The sequence below is a fragment of the Chiloscyllium plagiosum genome, unplaced genomic scaffold (genome assembly GCF_037043375.1).
Source record: "Chiloscyllium plagiosum isolate Xiang-an unplaced genomic scaffold, Cpla_swu_hap1 HiC_scaffold_39, whole genome shotgun sequence".
Lineage (NCBI taxonomy): Eukaryota > Metazoa > Chordata > Chondrichthyes > Orectolobiformes > Hemiscylliidae > Chiloscyllium > Chiloscyllium plagiosum.
In genome coordinates this window covers 7762691-7778406 of record NW_028270177.1, presented here as the reverse complement: position 1 = coordinate 7778406, position 15716 = coordinate 7762691, and the positions used below count along the sequence as shown (strand labels likewise).

At 40.9% G+C, this 15716-nt stretch overlaps 1 protein-coding gene and 1 long non-coding RNA gene across 10 annotated transcripts in view; one reads left to right on the top strand and one right to left on the bottom strand.

The window, feature by feature from the left end:
• map2k5 (mitogen-activated protein kinase kinase 5) overlaps positions 1–14006 on the bottom strand; it is a 379209-nt gene extending 365203 nt beyond the window's left edge. For all 9 annotated transcript variants that reach the window (XM_087981145.1, XM_087981146.1, XM_087981147.1 and 6 more), the window contains exons 1-2: positions 13866–14006; positions 3405–3453 (exon numbers count right to left, since the gene is read on the bottom strand). In XM_087981145.1, coding sequence (XP_087837271.1) covers positions 3405–3453; positions 13866–14006 — 190 coding nt within the window. The remainder of the gene's footprint in view (positions 1–3404; positions 3454–13865) is intronic.
• Positions 14007–14025: 19 nt separating this feature from the next.
• On the top strand, positions 14026–14890 carry LOC122540903 (uncharacterized). The gene is made up of 2 exons (XR_006309452.2): positions 14026–14165; positions 14478–14890. It is a non-coding gene; the product is annotated as an uncharacterized LOC122540903 (long non-coding RNA).
• The last annotated feature ends 826 nt before the right edge of the window (positions 14891–15716 follow it).

The window sequence follows — 15716 nt, the reverse complement described above, 5'->3', positions numbered from 1 at the left end:
ATCACTAAAACATCACAACACAACAAATGCGATAAAGTCTCATCAGAATTAACTTATTCCAATGTGTACACACTGAACATAGAACAGTACAACACAGGAACAGACCATGAATTTTATGCCAGTAGCTGACATCAACAAATGATAAAGGAAATTGGAATATCCATTCTGAACCTGTATCACAATTATTTTGAAAGAGGAATATCCAGCAGTAATTTAATAGATTTCTTAACAACTCAATGCCAATCTAAAATAAAATTAAATAGCATAGGGTCATCCACTGTGGTTCATATTGTACTCGCAATTAACTGCAGTTTTCACAGTGTGGCAAAATATTTCACTCCAGTTAAAATGATGTCACTAGATAGGAATTAAAGGGAAGCCATACAGTAGAATCAATGTTCAGGTAAATACACAAACTGCCACAAATAAGCTCAAGTGGTCAATCATCAGAATTCATGACTACACCCCTTAATTCTCCAGCACCAACTCAACAGTCAACTTATATAGTGTCAGCACATTTTCCAAAATGCTATTCAAGGTGAGTTGAAAAATGTTGTTACGTGCAACACACTACGCAATACACTGTATGATGGTTAAGTTGTTACCCTACTCCTAACATTCTTACAATAATGGAGAAGTGCCTCAAAATGCAAATATAGTTCATAGGTGTATGATTTTTCCATGTGTATCATTGCAGTATTCATGAATGGAGGCGTCATTTATTCAAATTGCAATGAGGGTGGCTTTGAAGTCCTTTCCTTTCTTTTAGCTTTATTTGTTGCATTCTTTGTCACCATGTCCTCTCTTCCCTCCTCTCATTCCAGTGGGTCTCTTTTCTTTCCAATGTGGCAGTTAGAATGACTATTATTCGGCCATTTGTGCTTTCTAATCACTTAGGCTACTGGTAGTGCAGATTTTCTCCCACAACATTCCAGGCCCCTCCCCCCTATTGTATAAATGCTGCCCCCTCCACACTTCACATCAGCTCTGATGAAGAGTCATCTACACTCAAAATATCAGCTTTTTCTCTCTATAAATGCTGCCTGCCCTGTGATTTTTCCAGCATTTTTTATTTTCATTACAGATTGGGCATCTGCAATAATTTGCAGGCCTTGGGGTCCAGTAGAGAGGTGATGCGGTGAGAAAAGTAGTGGTGGAGTATACTTAAAGAGAGTAGCAGTACTGTACAGTTTTATGGCATTTGAAAGGTAGTACTGGTATGTGGAAGCACCAAGATGAAGCTAGTGGGATACTGGAGTCCTTGGGGAATGATAAATGCTCAGTAGTAAACAGCATTAAAGAGAGACACCCATAATGTAAGCAATGTGTTGGAATAGGTTTGAAATTCTGAATCAATGGGAGAATGATACCAGAAACCTGGCTTAGTGTAACAGGAAGGGTTCCTAAGCATGAGAGCAGCAGTACCAAGATGATTATTTTGGAATATGGGAAGAATGCTTAAGGCGAGGCGCTGAAGGGGTTCGGTTTTAACATCTGCGAATAATGTACTGGGATATGGCACTGGTGAAAGGGCAATATCAGGGAGAAAGGTATGGGTGTTAGATATGGGACAAGAAACCTTCTGTTTAAACAATGTAGTAGGAGGAAAGCCACATGAGCAAATCAATAAATGCTCTGCAGAATTGAAAATTCTTGCAGTGAGGAAACAGTACCAAAGAGATTTAAAAAGCATGATAATATTTAGTCATTCAAGGGTTCATCTCAATGGGAATTGGCTTTTGTACTATAGTTCAAAGATAACAATTTGCATACGCATCCCTGTACTACCTGTTCTGGAGACATAAGGAGCAACACTCAAATAAAGTTCAATATTTTTAGATAACAGAAAAATGTGACTCACTACCGTTACAGAAAATGATACAACAAGGTGTTTTATACATAAAGGTTTACCCTCTTTGGACATGGATATGGAAGCAAAATACTTGCTTGGAATTTGTTCAATAAATCTTTGGCAACAAGCAATGAGGCCTGTCCCAAGATTACCATGTGCTAACTTCTTAAATCAAACTTAATGTTCATGTGGAGGAAACCTGGAATGAGGGAAAGGTGCTTTGGGGAAGCACAGTGGCTCAGTAATTAGCATTGCAGCCTCACTGCACCAGGGACCCAGGTTCGACTCCACCCTGTCAGTGTGGAATTTACACATCTCCCTGCACCTGTGTGGGTTTCCTCTGGGTGCTCTGGTTTCCTCCCACAGTCCAAAGATGTGCAACCTAAGTGGGCTGGCCTCACTAGATTGCCCCATGGTGCCAGAGGATGTGCAGGCTAGGTGGGTTAGCCATGGAAAATGCAGGGTTACAGGGTTAGGGTTGGGGGGTGGGTGTGGTCGAATGCCCTTTTGAGGGTCGATGTGGACTCGACGGACCGAATGGCCTGTTTGCACACTGTGTAGGGATTCTATACATGTTTTTTTTTAAAGTGCAAGTCAGTGCTGTGCTCTGAACCACCCCATCCTATGAATGCATGAATACAAAATGAAGTTGGACTTCCCACAGCACATCTTTCCAAATATTTTCCCATGGTGATCCCAAATTGAGGCTTGAAATTGCTGCAAGCCCTCAGGAAATGGGGTAGAGGATATCCAAGAGCCATGGCCGCTTCAAAGTTGCAACTCCAAAATTTCAGCTTGTGAACCCACTTGGGATCCGGAGCCCAACTTTGGGAGGCCTGGTCTTACAGCTTAGATTTCTAAAATTCACAAATTACAAAACAGTGTACATATTGCAGAACAATCACGAAGTTGTATCCAATTAACAGATACTTCGTAACTTTTAAAATTCTTAAACATAAGTTAAAATATTATTTCAATGGTATGTTGCATAATCAAGCACTATTATTTAAGCAACCAAAACAAATAACATCCTTTGCCAAAACATGTATTTTTAAAAGAAACTTTCATAGGTGTGAACTCGCTGGTAACAGCAACATTTTCTTGTACATCTTTATTTACCCAGCAAGCCATTTTCTTGAACTATTATAACCTGTTATATGTATACTCAGTGTTATTAGGAAGAGAGTTCCAGATTTTCTCCATGGACAGTGAAGTTTGGTGAAGGTTTAAAATCAGATTGGTGCATGACAGAGTTATCAGATTTTGAAGATGCTGAAAGCAACTTGGTGAGTTGCTACAGTGCATCTTGTACATGGTACACACTGCTGCTGCTCTACATCAGTGGTCAACGATGCAAATTTTTAAACTGATACATGGAATGTTCATTAAGCAGACTGCTTTGTCCTGTAGGCTTTTCCATTGAATGAATTTCGATAAAGCCTGCAGAATACCAGACATTAAAACAAAATTAACTAAAATAAAACCAGAAGCTGATTAATGTGTATTTCTATAATTTGGATTTATTTTACACATTAAGCAATAATTCACTTACATTCAAACGCTGTGGTTGTCGTGTCTGGCAACACCTGACCAATAACATCCTAAAAACAAGAAACAAAATTGGTAATTCTGAAACAGATCTCAGAAGATTTTACATTCAAAGATAAAGTAAAATACATTTTAAAAATCAGGTAAATAATTTGTTGCCTTCGTCCATACATAAATGTTGACTGTTTACTCCCAACATGTACCAGAGTAACCTGAAGATGCCTTCATATCTCACTTTAGCCTTCTTTAAATAATGTGTGACCTGTCCTCTCACTCCCACCTCCCAAATCCCTAGAATACATCTCTATGACTCTATAATCATGACTGAAATCAGTAACTCAGGATATAAAGCAAAGACCAAAACTTGCATCTTATATTTCTGATGGCCTACTGCATGGTTTCTAGAATACAGTCTTAGTTGGAACTCCCACAGCTAGCTTTAGCAATGCAGGGTTTGTATTTTATATATGTATAATTAATACTGAATCTGTGCAGCAGTCTGTACACAAAACCTTTTTTGCTTTTCCATTAGAATACTCTATTCCTGAACCACTATAGCCCATCTGTTATATCCATACTGTTACTACAGTGGTTGTGGGGGTGGGTGGGGACGGGAGAAGAGAGGAGTTCCAGGATTTTCTCCACAAACAGTGATGTTTGGAGAAGGTATGAAATCAGGTTGGTGCATGACAGAGTTATCAGGTTTTGAAGATGCTGAAGGTGGCTTGGTGAGTTTCAATAGAAAAGATCATTAACTTATTTATCTTTTGCTGTGAATTAAGACAGAAGAATGTGAGGCAGGTGTTGCATAGTTCACAAAAATAATGAAATATAATAGCAAAATCAGCCAAGGCATTAATGTGAATTAAATTAAATAAAAACAAACGGAACTAACAAGAAATCAAATAAAAAATCATCAACATGACAAAGTTAGGAATAAACTCTAAGACATAATTATTTTGGTTTTAATGTGATAAGCTAACAAGAATAATCAGAAAAAAAAGGAAATGGTACTTCGTAGATTTTTTGTGTATCCTTATCTATTGATGCTGATTTAAAGGAAATGTCTCTTTGGATTACTTTGTCAGAGTTTGTAATCAGTGTGTCATTTTACTCATTCTTCAGAGAGATAAGGATACTAGGTCAATTCTGTTGTTAATTTGTGAAAAAGATTTTAGCATTGCCATTTAATAAGTTAATTTTTGTCCTCATTAACATGTAACACTGAAACACTGGAGCAAGAATAGATCATTCAGCCTGGACCTTGGCCATTTAAAATGTACATAGCTGTTCCATCCACTTCACTGCAATGCTCCACATTATCTCCATGCCCCATTACATCACTGGTATTTAGAAATATGTCAATCTCTCCTTTAAACATGCTCAATGACTGAATATCCATAGCTTTCTAGGGTAAAATATTCCAATTATTCAAAATCCTGAGTAAAAAAAAAAATCATTTCAGTCCTATTGCAAGCCACTTAGGAAAATTAGCTGATTCTCATGTCTCAGCACTGGCATTGATTAATTAACTAACTTTTGTGGCAAAGTATGCAAAGTCCCCAATTTAGCTGTCAGATAGAATCAGGTTAACAGATAACACCAACCAGGTTCCCATAATTATTGAGAACTACTGCTTGTTACAAGTAAGTAGGTTCTAGCACAAGTGAAAAAAAACTACGAGTAGAGGTAAAAGAAAAATTGGGAAACACAGTTCAATAGCACCATCCGACAGGGTTTAATGATATGTTCCTTTTATTTTCCAAGATCCTCTGTTCTTCAAACCCCTTCCATCAGGTTTTGTCATTTCTATGCAGGAGGAACATGGCAATTTGTACACTGATTAGCAAATCTCTTAATTACTGGTTAAAGCAACAGTTAATAGCAAATGGTGGGAGAAAATAACTGGCTTTATTCAGGCTACAGGTACTTGTACAGCAGAGAAAGGAGAGATACTGAATCTACTCTTCCAGCAATCTGGAGGCTTCTCATCCTTGATTGTAAACTCACAAACCGGCTCCTGGGCAGATGAACAATCTGTGTTTAGGCTGATGACTTCTGGCAGCCACATCTGCACAAACCAGCTACTTGTTGCCAACCAACTCTCTCACTGCGGACATACATCACATTTCTATGTTATTTTATCTCACCCCTCCACCCCCCTCTCCTTGCAAAGCAACAATGTAAACACAATCCAGTAACTTGTTTGAAAAGCTAATAATTCCTAAAAACAGTATTTTTCATTTTAGTTCACAATCAAAAAATGAAAATAAGAAGAAGATACCATCTTAACAATTCCAAGTGGTATGCCTTTTATTTTGTGCCCTGGCTCTAAATTCTAAGATAGGGGAATCATCTTATTTGCATTTATCCAGTCCATCCTTTTAAATATTTTGTACATTTCAACGAGCTCATTGCCCATTCTTCAAAACGCGAGAGAATACAGGATCAGTTTCCCCAATTTCTCTCCACGGTTGTGTTATCCCAGAACAAGTTTGAGGAACTTTCATTCCTGTACTGCAATATTTGCCTTCCTTAGATAAGGAGACAAGAATTGTGAAGTAATTCAGGTGCAGTCTAATGAAAGATCAATGTAGTTGAACAAAGACTTAAGTACTCTTGTACTCAAATTATCTTGCAATGAAAACTAACATACTATTAGTCTTTCTAATTGTTTGCTACATCTCTATGCTGGTCTTCAGTGACTTACTGACATGGACACACAGAGTTCTTTGTATATCTTCACTTGCTCATCTCTTACCATTTGGACATCCTCATATTTCCCCATATAATATTCCATTTGCTATGTTCTGTCAGTAAGAGTGTACAAATCCTCTTGAAGCCACTTCATGTCTTCCTCACATCATACATTCCCACCTAGGTTTGCATCATCTGCAAACTTTGAAATATTACATTGAGTCCTTGTATCCAAATTCATTGTTCTATTTTGTGAACAGCTGGGGCTCCAAGTACTGATCCTTGCAAAACTTACTAATCATGGCTTGCCAACATGAAAACGACCTGTTTATTCTTATTCTTCATTTTATGTCCATTGCCCAATCCTTAGTTTCAGCCAATATATTAAAACATCTAGAATAGGTGTTAATTTTGCTAATCAACCTTCTGCAGGGGATTTTATCAAATGACTTCTGAAAATCCAAGTTTATTTTGTCCACTGAGTCCACTTCTTCATTTCTGTTATTAATAGATTCCAAAAGCTCCAAAAAAGTTGTCAAACATAATTTCCCATTCACCAATCCATGCTGACTGTGCCCAATCAGATTGCTTCTGGTTGCAATCCCATTGGTGGTACTGCAAACATTGGTGTAATGCATACTTTCAGTATTCTTGAAGTGTACTTGTTTGCTATCAGTGCCAAAGTCTTTTAGTAAGTTCCAAGTTAAAAGCATGAAGATCCAGAGAAGACTAACACTTTTGCTCCAGGATTGAGATAATGAAAAGCTCACTAATTAATCAATTTTCTTAAAGGATCACTCCTCGGAACATGAGAAGCATGAGCAAGAGTATTCCTCTCAATGCATAATTCCCCTCTCTCCCCATACCCCTTCAGTGCCTTTAGTATCCAGAACCTTATGGTTTGTTTCTTAAATATATTAAGTGACTTGCCCTCCACCACCTTATGTGGAACAGAATTGCCCAAGATCACATCTTCTGAGTTCCAGGGAAAAGAAATCCCAGCCTATCCAGCTTCTCCTTACAACTTAAACCTTCCAGTCTCAGTAACATACTTATAAATCTTTTTTGCACCCTTTCCAGTTTGATAACATCCTTTCTACAGCAGGGAAAACAGAATTGTACATAGTACTTGAAATGTGGCCTACTAATGTCTTGTACAACCACAATGACATCCCAACTCCTTTACTCAATGCTCTGACTGATGAAGGCAAATATGCCAAACTCCTCCTTCACCACCCTATCTACCTGTGACATCTCTTTCAAAGAACTATGTACCTGCACCCCTGGGTCGCTCTGTTTGACAATGCTCCCAAGGACCCTACCATTAACTGTGCAAGCCCTGCCCTGCTTGTCTCACCAAAATGCTACACCTCACGTTTGTCTGAATTAATCTCCATCTGCTATTCCTCAGCCCACTGGCCCAGTTGGTCAATATTCTATTGTACTCTTAGATAACCTCCTTCACTGTCCACTACACGACCAATTTTGATGTCATCTACAAACTTACTAATTGTACCTCCTATATTCTCATCCAAGTTGTTAATATACCTGACGAACAACAGTGGACATGATTTTCCACACACAAAGCCATGCTGACTATCCCTAATCAGTTCTTGCCTTTTCAAACGCATAAATCCTGTCTGTCAGAATCCCTCCAACAACTTGCCCACCACTGACATCAGGCTCACGGATCTGTAGTTACCCGGCTTTTACTTGCATACTTGGCTGTTAATGATACAAATCTCTCTGCTAAGGGCCCCTCAATTTTTTCCCTAGAGTCTAATGATATCCGTGAATCCATTGTTGATTGTTGGGAAAATCCATCTGGTTCACTAATGTCCTTTTAGGGAAGAAAACTGCCAATCTTCCCTGGTCTGGCCTACATGTGACTCCAGACCCAAAGCAAATGTGATCAACTCTTAAGTGCCTTCTGGACAAATTAAGGAAGAGCAAAAAATGCTAGCCTAACCAGTGATGTCCTCATCCCAAGAATGAATGAATTTTTTAAAAAATCCATGGAGAGAAAGCAAGCCAACATTTCAAGTCCGATGAAGAGTCATCAGCCATAACTGAATGGTGAAGCAGACTCAATAGGCTAAATGGCCTAATTCTGTTCCTATATCTAATCAGTGTAATAGAAAATATAGACACCAATGGGTAAGCAATTAAAATCAGGAACTCTCAAGAATTGGAGGAGTTCCAAACTTAAGTAAAAATGTTCATTTCTCAGATTAAAATGTTTGAAGAAATGGCAATGTCTGCATGTTGCTTAATTATTTTTTGTAACAACTGAATATTCTAAATCTGAGGGAATTTAGTATGAGGCAGTGATTTGATTAATATTTTCAAGGCATCAAGGGAAATAGGTAAGAAAGAGAGAAGCTATCAATAATCGGAATAGAAGTCATGGAGAAAAAAATTTACTGGAATTTCTGCAATGAAATCAGGAAACAGGTCTACACAACGATGAAAGAAGTCAGATCTCTCTTCTGAAAACAGTTGATGATACTAGATCTATTATTAATTTTAAATGTAAATTAATAGTTTTGTAAATAAACACATTGAGGAGTGAATGAAGGTAAGTAGTTAAGTTGGACATTGCTCATGATGTCACTTAATGTTGTAAAGGGCTCAAAAGGCTAAATGGTCGACTCCTGTAAAACCAACCCAATTGAATGAGTTTTTTGAAGAAGAAACAAAGAAGATTGATGAGGGCAGAGCAGTAAATGTGATCTATATGGACTTCAGTAAGGCATTCGACAAGGTTCCCCATGGGAGACTGATTAGTAAGGTTAGATCTCATGGAATACAGGGAGAACTAGCCATTTGCATACAGAACTGGCTCAAAGGTAGAAGACAGAGGGTGGTAGTGGAGGGTTGTTTTTCAGACTGGAGGCCTGTGACCAGTGGAGTGCCACAAGGATCAGTGCTGGGCCCTCTACTTTTTGTCACTAACATAAATGATTTGGATGAGAGCATAAGAGGTACAGTTAGTAAGTTTGCAGATGACACCAAAATTGGAGGTGTAGTGGACAGCGAAGAGGGTTACCTCAGATTACAACAGGATCTGAACCAGATGGGCCAATGGGCTGAGAAGTGGCCGATGGAGTTTAATTCAGATAAATGCGAGGTGCTGCATTTTGGGAAAGTAAATCTTAGCAGGATCTATACACTTAATGGTAAGGTCCTAGGGAATGTTGCTGAACAAAGAGACCTTGGAATGCAGGTTCATAGCTCCTTGGAAGTGGAGTCGCAGGTAGATAGGATAGTGAAGAAGGCATTTGGTAAGCTTTCCTTTATTGGTCAGAATATGGAGTACAGGAGTTGGGAGGTCATGTTGCGGCTGTACAGGACATTGGTTAGGCCACTGTTGGAATATTGCATGCAATTCTGGTCTCCTTCCTTTCAGAAAGATGTTGTGAAACTTGAAAGGGTTCAGAAAAGGTTTACAAGGATGTTGCCAAAGTTGGAGGATCCGAGCTACAGGGAGGGGCTGAACAGGCTGGGGCTGTTTTCTGTGGAGCGTCGGGGACTGAGGGGTGACCTGCATGTCCTTGGTGGAGTGGGAGAAGATGTGAAATGTTGAACCACAGGGTGGTTGGGTTGGTTGGTCCGGGTGTCCCAGAGGTGTTCTCTGAAACGTTCCGCAAGTAGGCGGCCTGTCTCCCCAGTATAGAGGAGGCTACATCGGGTGCAGCGGATGCAGTAAATGATGTGTGTGGAGGTGCAGGTGAATTTGTGGCAGAATTTCCTTGGACCATAGCAACACGACGGCTGGAGGAAGAACACCTCATCTTCCGCATAGGAACCCTCCAACCACAAGGGATGAACTCAGATTTCTCTAGTTTCCTCATTTCCCCTCCCCCTACCTTGTCTCAGTCCCAACCCTCGAACTCAGCACCACCTTCCTAACCTGCAATCTTCTTCCTGACCTCTCCATCCCCACCCCACTCCGGCCTATCACCCTCACCTTAACCTCCTTCCACCTATGGCATTTCCAATGCCACCCCCCCCCCCAAGTCCCTCCTCCGTACCTTTTATCTTAGCCTGCTTGGCACACCGTCCTCATTCCTGAAGAAGGGCTCATGCCCGAAATATCGATTCTCTTGCTCCTTGGATGCTGCCTGACCTGCTGTGCTTTTCCAGCAACACATTTTCAGCTCTGATCTCCAGCATCTGCAGTCCTCACTTTCTCCTCCAATGAAACCAAGCATACAGGTACAGCAGGCAGTGAAGGAAGCCACTTAGAACAGAGTAAAGGAGTAACTTCTTCACCCAGAGAGTGGTGGGTGTATGGAATGCTCTGCCCCAGAAGGCTGTGGAGGCCAAGTCACTGGATACTTTCAAGAAAGAGGTGAATAGAGCTCTTAAGGTTAGTGGAATCAAGGGTTATGGGGATAAGGCAGGAACTAGATATGGATTGAGGATGATCAGCCATGATCATAATGAATGGTGGTACTGGCTTGAAGGGCAGAATGGCCTACTCCTGCATCTATTGTCTATTTCCTATTCTGAATGTAATAATTTCTACTGAGATATCCAATGGTGCAAGCATCTCCTCTGGTTTTTCACTGAATGTCCATTTTTCACGCATTTGCACAGAAAGCAAATTCCATTATATGGTTAGCATTATAATTCAACCAGATCTATTCATCCACTAACAGCCATACAACTGCACCTCCCTTTATGGCTGACTGGAAATTCTGGTGGGAAATCCAGTAGCTCTGTTAATTCATGTAAAATATGAACTCAAGAGAATTCTGGATATCTAGTAAAGTACAATATTGGATAAGGAAAATCATAGGAGCTTATGGCAGATTATAATAACACCAGAAACCCTGGAGACATACAGAAAAAAGCAGGGGTTACTTTAAAAATAAATTAGGAAAGCAACTGGAGGGCATAAGAAAAAGCAATGGCAGGTAAAATGAAGGAAAAGCCGAAGGCATAAAGTAAGTACAGTAGGAGCTGAGGATAACTGGAAAAAGATTGGCGTCCATGAGGTACCCATGTGGAAAATTTTGGGTGGAGACAGATGATGTAGGTAAGTCTTTAAATTAGGAGGAGAAAGTGAGGTCTGCAGATGCTGGAGATCAAAGTTGAAACTTTATTGCTGGAACAGCACAGCAAGTCAGGCAGCATCCAGGGAACAGGAGATTCGACGTTTCGGGCACAGGCCCTTCTTCAGGAATGAGTCTTTAAATTAGTACTGTCCAACTGTATTCAAGATAGAGAAGAATAAGATAGTTATAGAAATAAGAGGAGAGAACTAATGTACTCAAATGAATTACAACAGAGCAAGTGGAGGTACCAGTAGTGTTAGCAAACTTAAAATTTGATAAGTCTCCGGGCTCAGATGGAATGCATTCCAGCCTGCTATGGGAGGTAAGGGAGAAAATTGCAGGGCCCTGACATTAATTTTCTAATCCATCTGGACACTGACACTTAGCCTGTTGCTGGTCTTGGGTGTTGGCCACAGAAATGCCAAAGGATTGTAAGACAGCTAAAGTGGTACTATTATTCAAGAAGGGTGACAAGAATAAAAAACAAATCAGTGGTTTATAATTCAGAGTCCAACACCAGTTGAAGCAAAACTTTGGAAGAGATTCTGAAGGAGAGAATTAATTTTTACTTGGAGAAGAAAGGATTAATCAAGCATATGAAGGGGAGATCATGTCCAACAGGTTTGTTTGAGCTTTTTGAAGAGACTAAACATGTAGATGAGGTAAAATGAATGTACTTTGATATAACCTTTGACAAGGACTAGTTGGGCCGTTGATCAAGAAGGTAAGAGCCCATGGGATCCAGGGTAAATTGCGAAACTGGATCCAAAACTGGTTTAATGGCAGGAGTCAGAGTGCGATAGTCGAAGGCTGTGTTTTTGTGACTGGTAGCATGTGCTCTGTGGCATTTCACAGGTTCTGGATCATTTGCTATTTATAATGTACATTAATGATTTAGACACAAATATAAAATTTGATTGGTAAGTTTACAATGACAGAAATTCATGTGGTAAACAGTGAGGAGGAAAGTCTTAAACTACAAGATGATATAGACAGGCTGGTCAGATAGGCAGAACAATGGAATCTTATCCTGAAAAGTGTTAGGCAATGTATTTTGGGAGAACCAACAAGGCAAAGCAAGGCAATGAATTGCTGCACCCTAGGAAGTACAGAAAACCAGAGGTACTTTGGTGTGCCTGTCCACAGATTCATGAAGGCAATATGATAGGTTTGTTAAGGTAGTTAAGGCGGCATTTGGGACACTTGCCTTTATTAGTCAAGGCACTAAATACCAGAGTAGGGAGATGTAGCTGTATACAAGGTTAGTTAGGCCTGGAGTACCCAGTGCAGTTTTGATCACCACACTATATTGCAATGTAAATGAACCAGAGTGGAAGAGATTTACCAGGATGTTCCCTGGACTGGAGTCATTCAGCTTATGGAGACTAGATTGGCCTTTGAGCAGAGAAGGCCACGGGAGGAAACGACTGAGGTGCAGAATGTTATGCAGGGTATAGACAGGCTGAAACTTTTCCCCTGGTGGAGGAGTCAGTAACCAGAGGGTACAGATGTCATAGGGCATAGAAGGCAAAGGGCATGGGTATCTAAAATTTAGTGCTTGAAAGGGTGGTAGGCACAGTGTGGGAGGTTATAAATGTAGTTTCTGCAGGTGGGGAAGGGGAACATTACACAAACGGTCGCGGAATTCTTGTAGCATGTAGCATACGTAAGGCTAAGACTTTAATGAATATAGAGGGGCTTTTAAAGAAAATAGTTTTAAGTTAGGAAATAACTTTAAAGTGTTGTAGTTGACCACAAAAAGCAGCAGGGTCATTTCACAATAAAGCTTATAGTATGATAAGAGAAACTGGATAAAAGAACAAGCTGTAACAAACAAGGAACAAAGAATGCAGACATACAAGGACAGCAAGATGGCCAGATAAGAAAATAACTAGAGAAAAACAAAACAAATGAAGTAATCGGTCTATGATAGGATGGGAAAAGGGAGGCACGATTCCGCAACTTGTAAACGGAATAAGAAAGCTAATATGCTCTGTTTTTGCACGCATTTCTGCTTGATTGCAGAAGTGCCCGGTACTTGCAAGGCTGTAATAAATTGTTCTTGTTTCCAAGGCTTTGTCTCAGGCTGATTTGTAAGTGAGTTCTGTTTCTCACAACAGGATGGAACAAATATTTTAGTAGAATTTAGATGATTACTTGAAGTGTTATAGCATACAAGGCTATGGACCAAATACTGGAAAATGGGACCAAGGTGGATAGGTTCTTCTAAAACCAAGTGGACATGACTGAACCAGATCCTCATTCTAGAAATTAGCAACCCCTTAGGGTCCCAGCCACAAAAACAGCAGTTGATCAAGTCCTCAACCGTGAGACCACAAACCTGTCTGTTCCACAATCCCAAAATCAGCCGTTCATGAGGTGGCATCCAAATCCTCAGCCTGTCATGCCTTCTACACACTAATTGCCCTGCCGTCAAGTCCTTACTCTCAAAACCAGCAGCCTGTCAGCTCCTCGGACCCAGAGGCCAGCAGCTTGGGCTCCTCGGCCAAAAAAAAGGGCAGCAGTTTGTCAACTGTCAACATCCAAGCCAGCAGCCTGTCAGATCCTCAGCCCACAAATTCCGTAATCTGTCAGATCCCATTCAGGTAACTAGCGGATTTGTCAAGTCCCCATTGCCGTAAATCAGTAGGCCCGGGGGCGCCCACAACCGAAACCAGCAGCCTTGCCAACTGCACCACTCTTACCAACACATCTCTGAAGAGCAGTGGCGAGCCTAACGGGATGCTCCAGTCCACATCGCCGCCGTCCGGGACCTTGATGCGGATGACCAACTGCTGCTGGGGCGGCGGCTGCGCCTTGGGCTCCATCTCACGGGGCACGAGCATTGCTCGCGCGGGGCCTCATTCTCCACCTCGCGACTGCCCGCGAGCTTGGACTGACGACCAACGGCCGCCCGCGCGCCCACACCGACCGGTGACGCTCGCCTCGATCCCAGACGAGGACCAACGGTTGCTCGGAACCTGAACTGACGGCCTCGCCTCCAGGTAAGGCCTCAATCTCTCGTATATGTCTCTCCTGCACTGACACCCTGCGTTTGCGCGCCGGCTGGCCTATTAGCTTCGACCAATAACATGGAGTTTATGCTCCCTTTTCAAGAAGCTTCAAAATGTTTCTCGATTCTATTTTCCTTTCCCAACAGATATTCGCCGCTTTTAATTTGATACCGTGGCCCTTATTTCATCGTGGCGGTTCCATTTTTTTTTCATTTATACGTTTTTTTTTGCTTCTCTTTCTCCTCCTCTACCGCGTCCTTCCGCTTCTAAATAAAGGAATTATAGTACAGTATTTTGCATTAGAAACCGGACCAAAAATGACGGGAGGTGGAGTTCTTCGGACCCGTGATCGAAAAGACATCGCAGAGCCGGCGGACGCCTTTCCCCTCTGCACCAGAGTGGGAGGAGCCCAGAAACCAACTTCTCCAGGAGTCATGGAAGATTGATCGCCTGGTCACTACTCAAGCAACCAAAAATCTCAACCACATTAAATGGGAGAAAAGATGTACCTTTTGCCTTTGATCTTATTAGTTATAAAAGGATCGAAAATGGGCGTTCCAAATTCCATTTGATTGAGCTAGGGACTGGGCCAAGCAGAGCTGGCAAACCTCGTCAAAGGCAAACATCAAGAAGGGTTCTTTTTAAAAATTATAACTTTTGTGTTTGCAGAACAAGACTGTTCAAATATAAATAAAACTGACTTAGCAAATACAGTATTTTCCAGCATATTTCTCTTTATTCGTGTCAGACTTAAATGGTAAAACCATTTCTAAAGCATTCAAGTTACAAAGGGAAGAAACGTGAAGCCAATATAACATGCAACCGGTACATTGCTGAATATAAAGAATCGGTCAGTTTCTGCTCCACCCACCCAAACTTTAATAGCCTCTCACCATGGCAACAGATCACAAATTTGTAAGTGGTTATCTAGTTATAGGGAAATTCTCGTCAATTACCCTGCAGTCAATTCGGAGCAAAAGTTATATTTAACTATTATGCATAAGGACAGGAGATTTAAAAACAGTCTAAAGCATGTCTAACTGAAAAAAATCACAAGGCATTTCACATGGGAAAATTATAAAATAGTATAATGCCAAGTTACAAAAGCTGATATTGAAAGCAGCTTCATGTTAGCACTGAAAAATTCATAAAATTCTCCAAGGTTGGGAATAGATATAGTAAGGGCCCAATGTTTACAAGGCCTGCTGGTATATTAGTTTCCTGACCATCTTTGCTAATGTGCATTCGTAGCCCGGTATGTTCACTTATGTTTCAGGTGATGTGTCTTTATTGGCTGCCACAAACTATACAGCTATTGTTGTGGTTCTGTTCGCCGAGCTGGGAATTTGTGTTGCAGACGTTTCGTCCCCTCTCTAGGTGACATCCTCAGTGCTTGGGAGCCTCTTGTGAAACGCTTCTGTGATGTTTCCTCCGGCATTTATAGTGGTTTGAATGTGCCGCTTCCGGTTGTCAGTTCCAACTGGCCGTTGCAGTGGTCGGTATATTGGGTTCAGGTTGATGTGCTTATATGCAGGTCTCAAG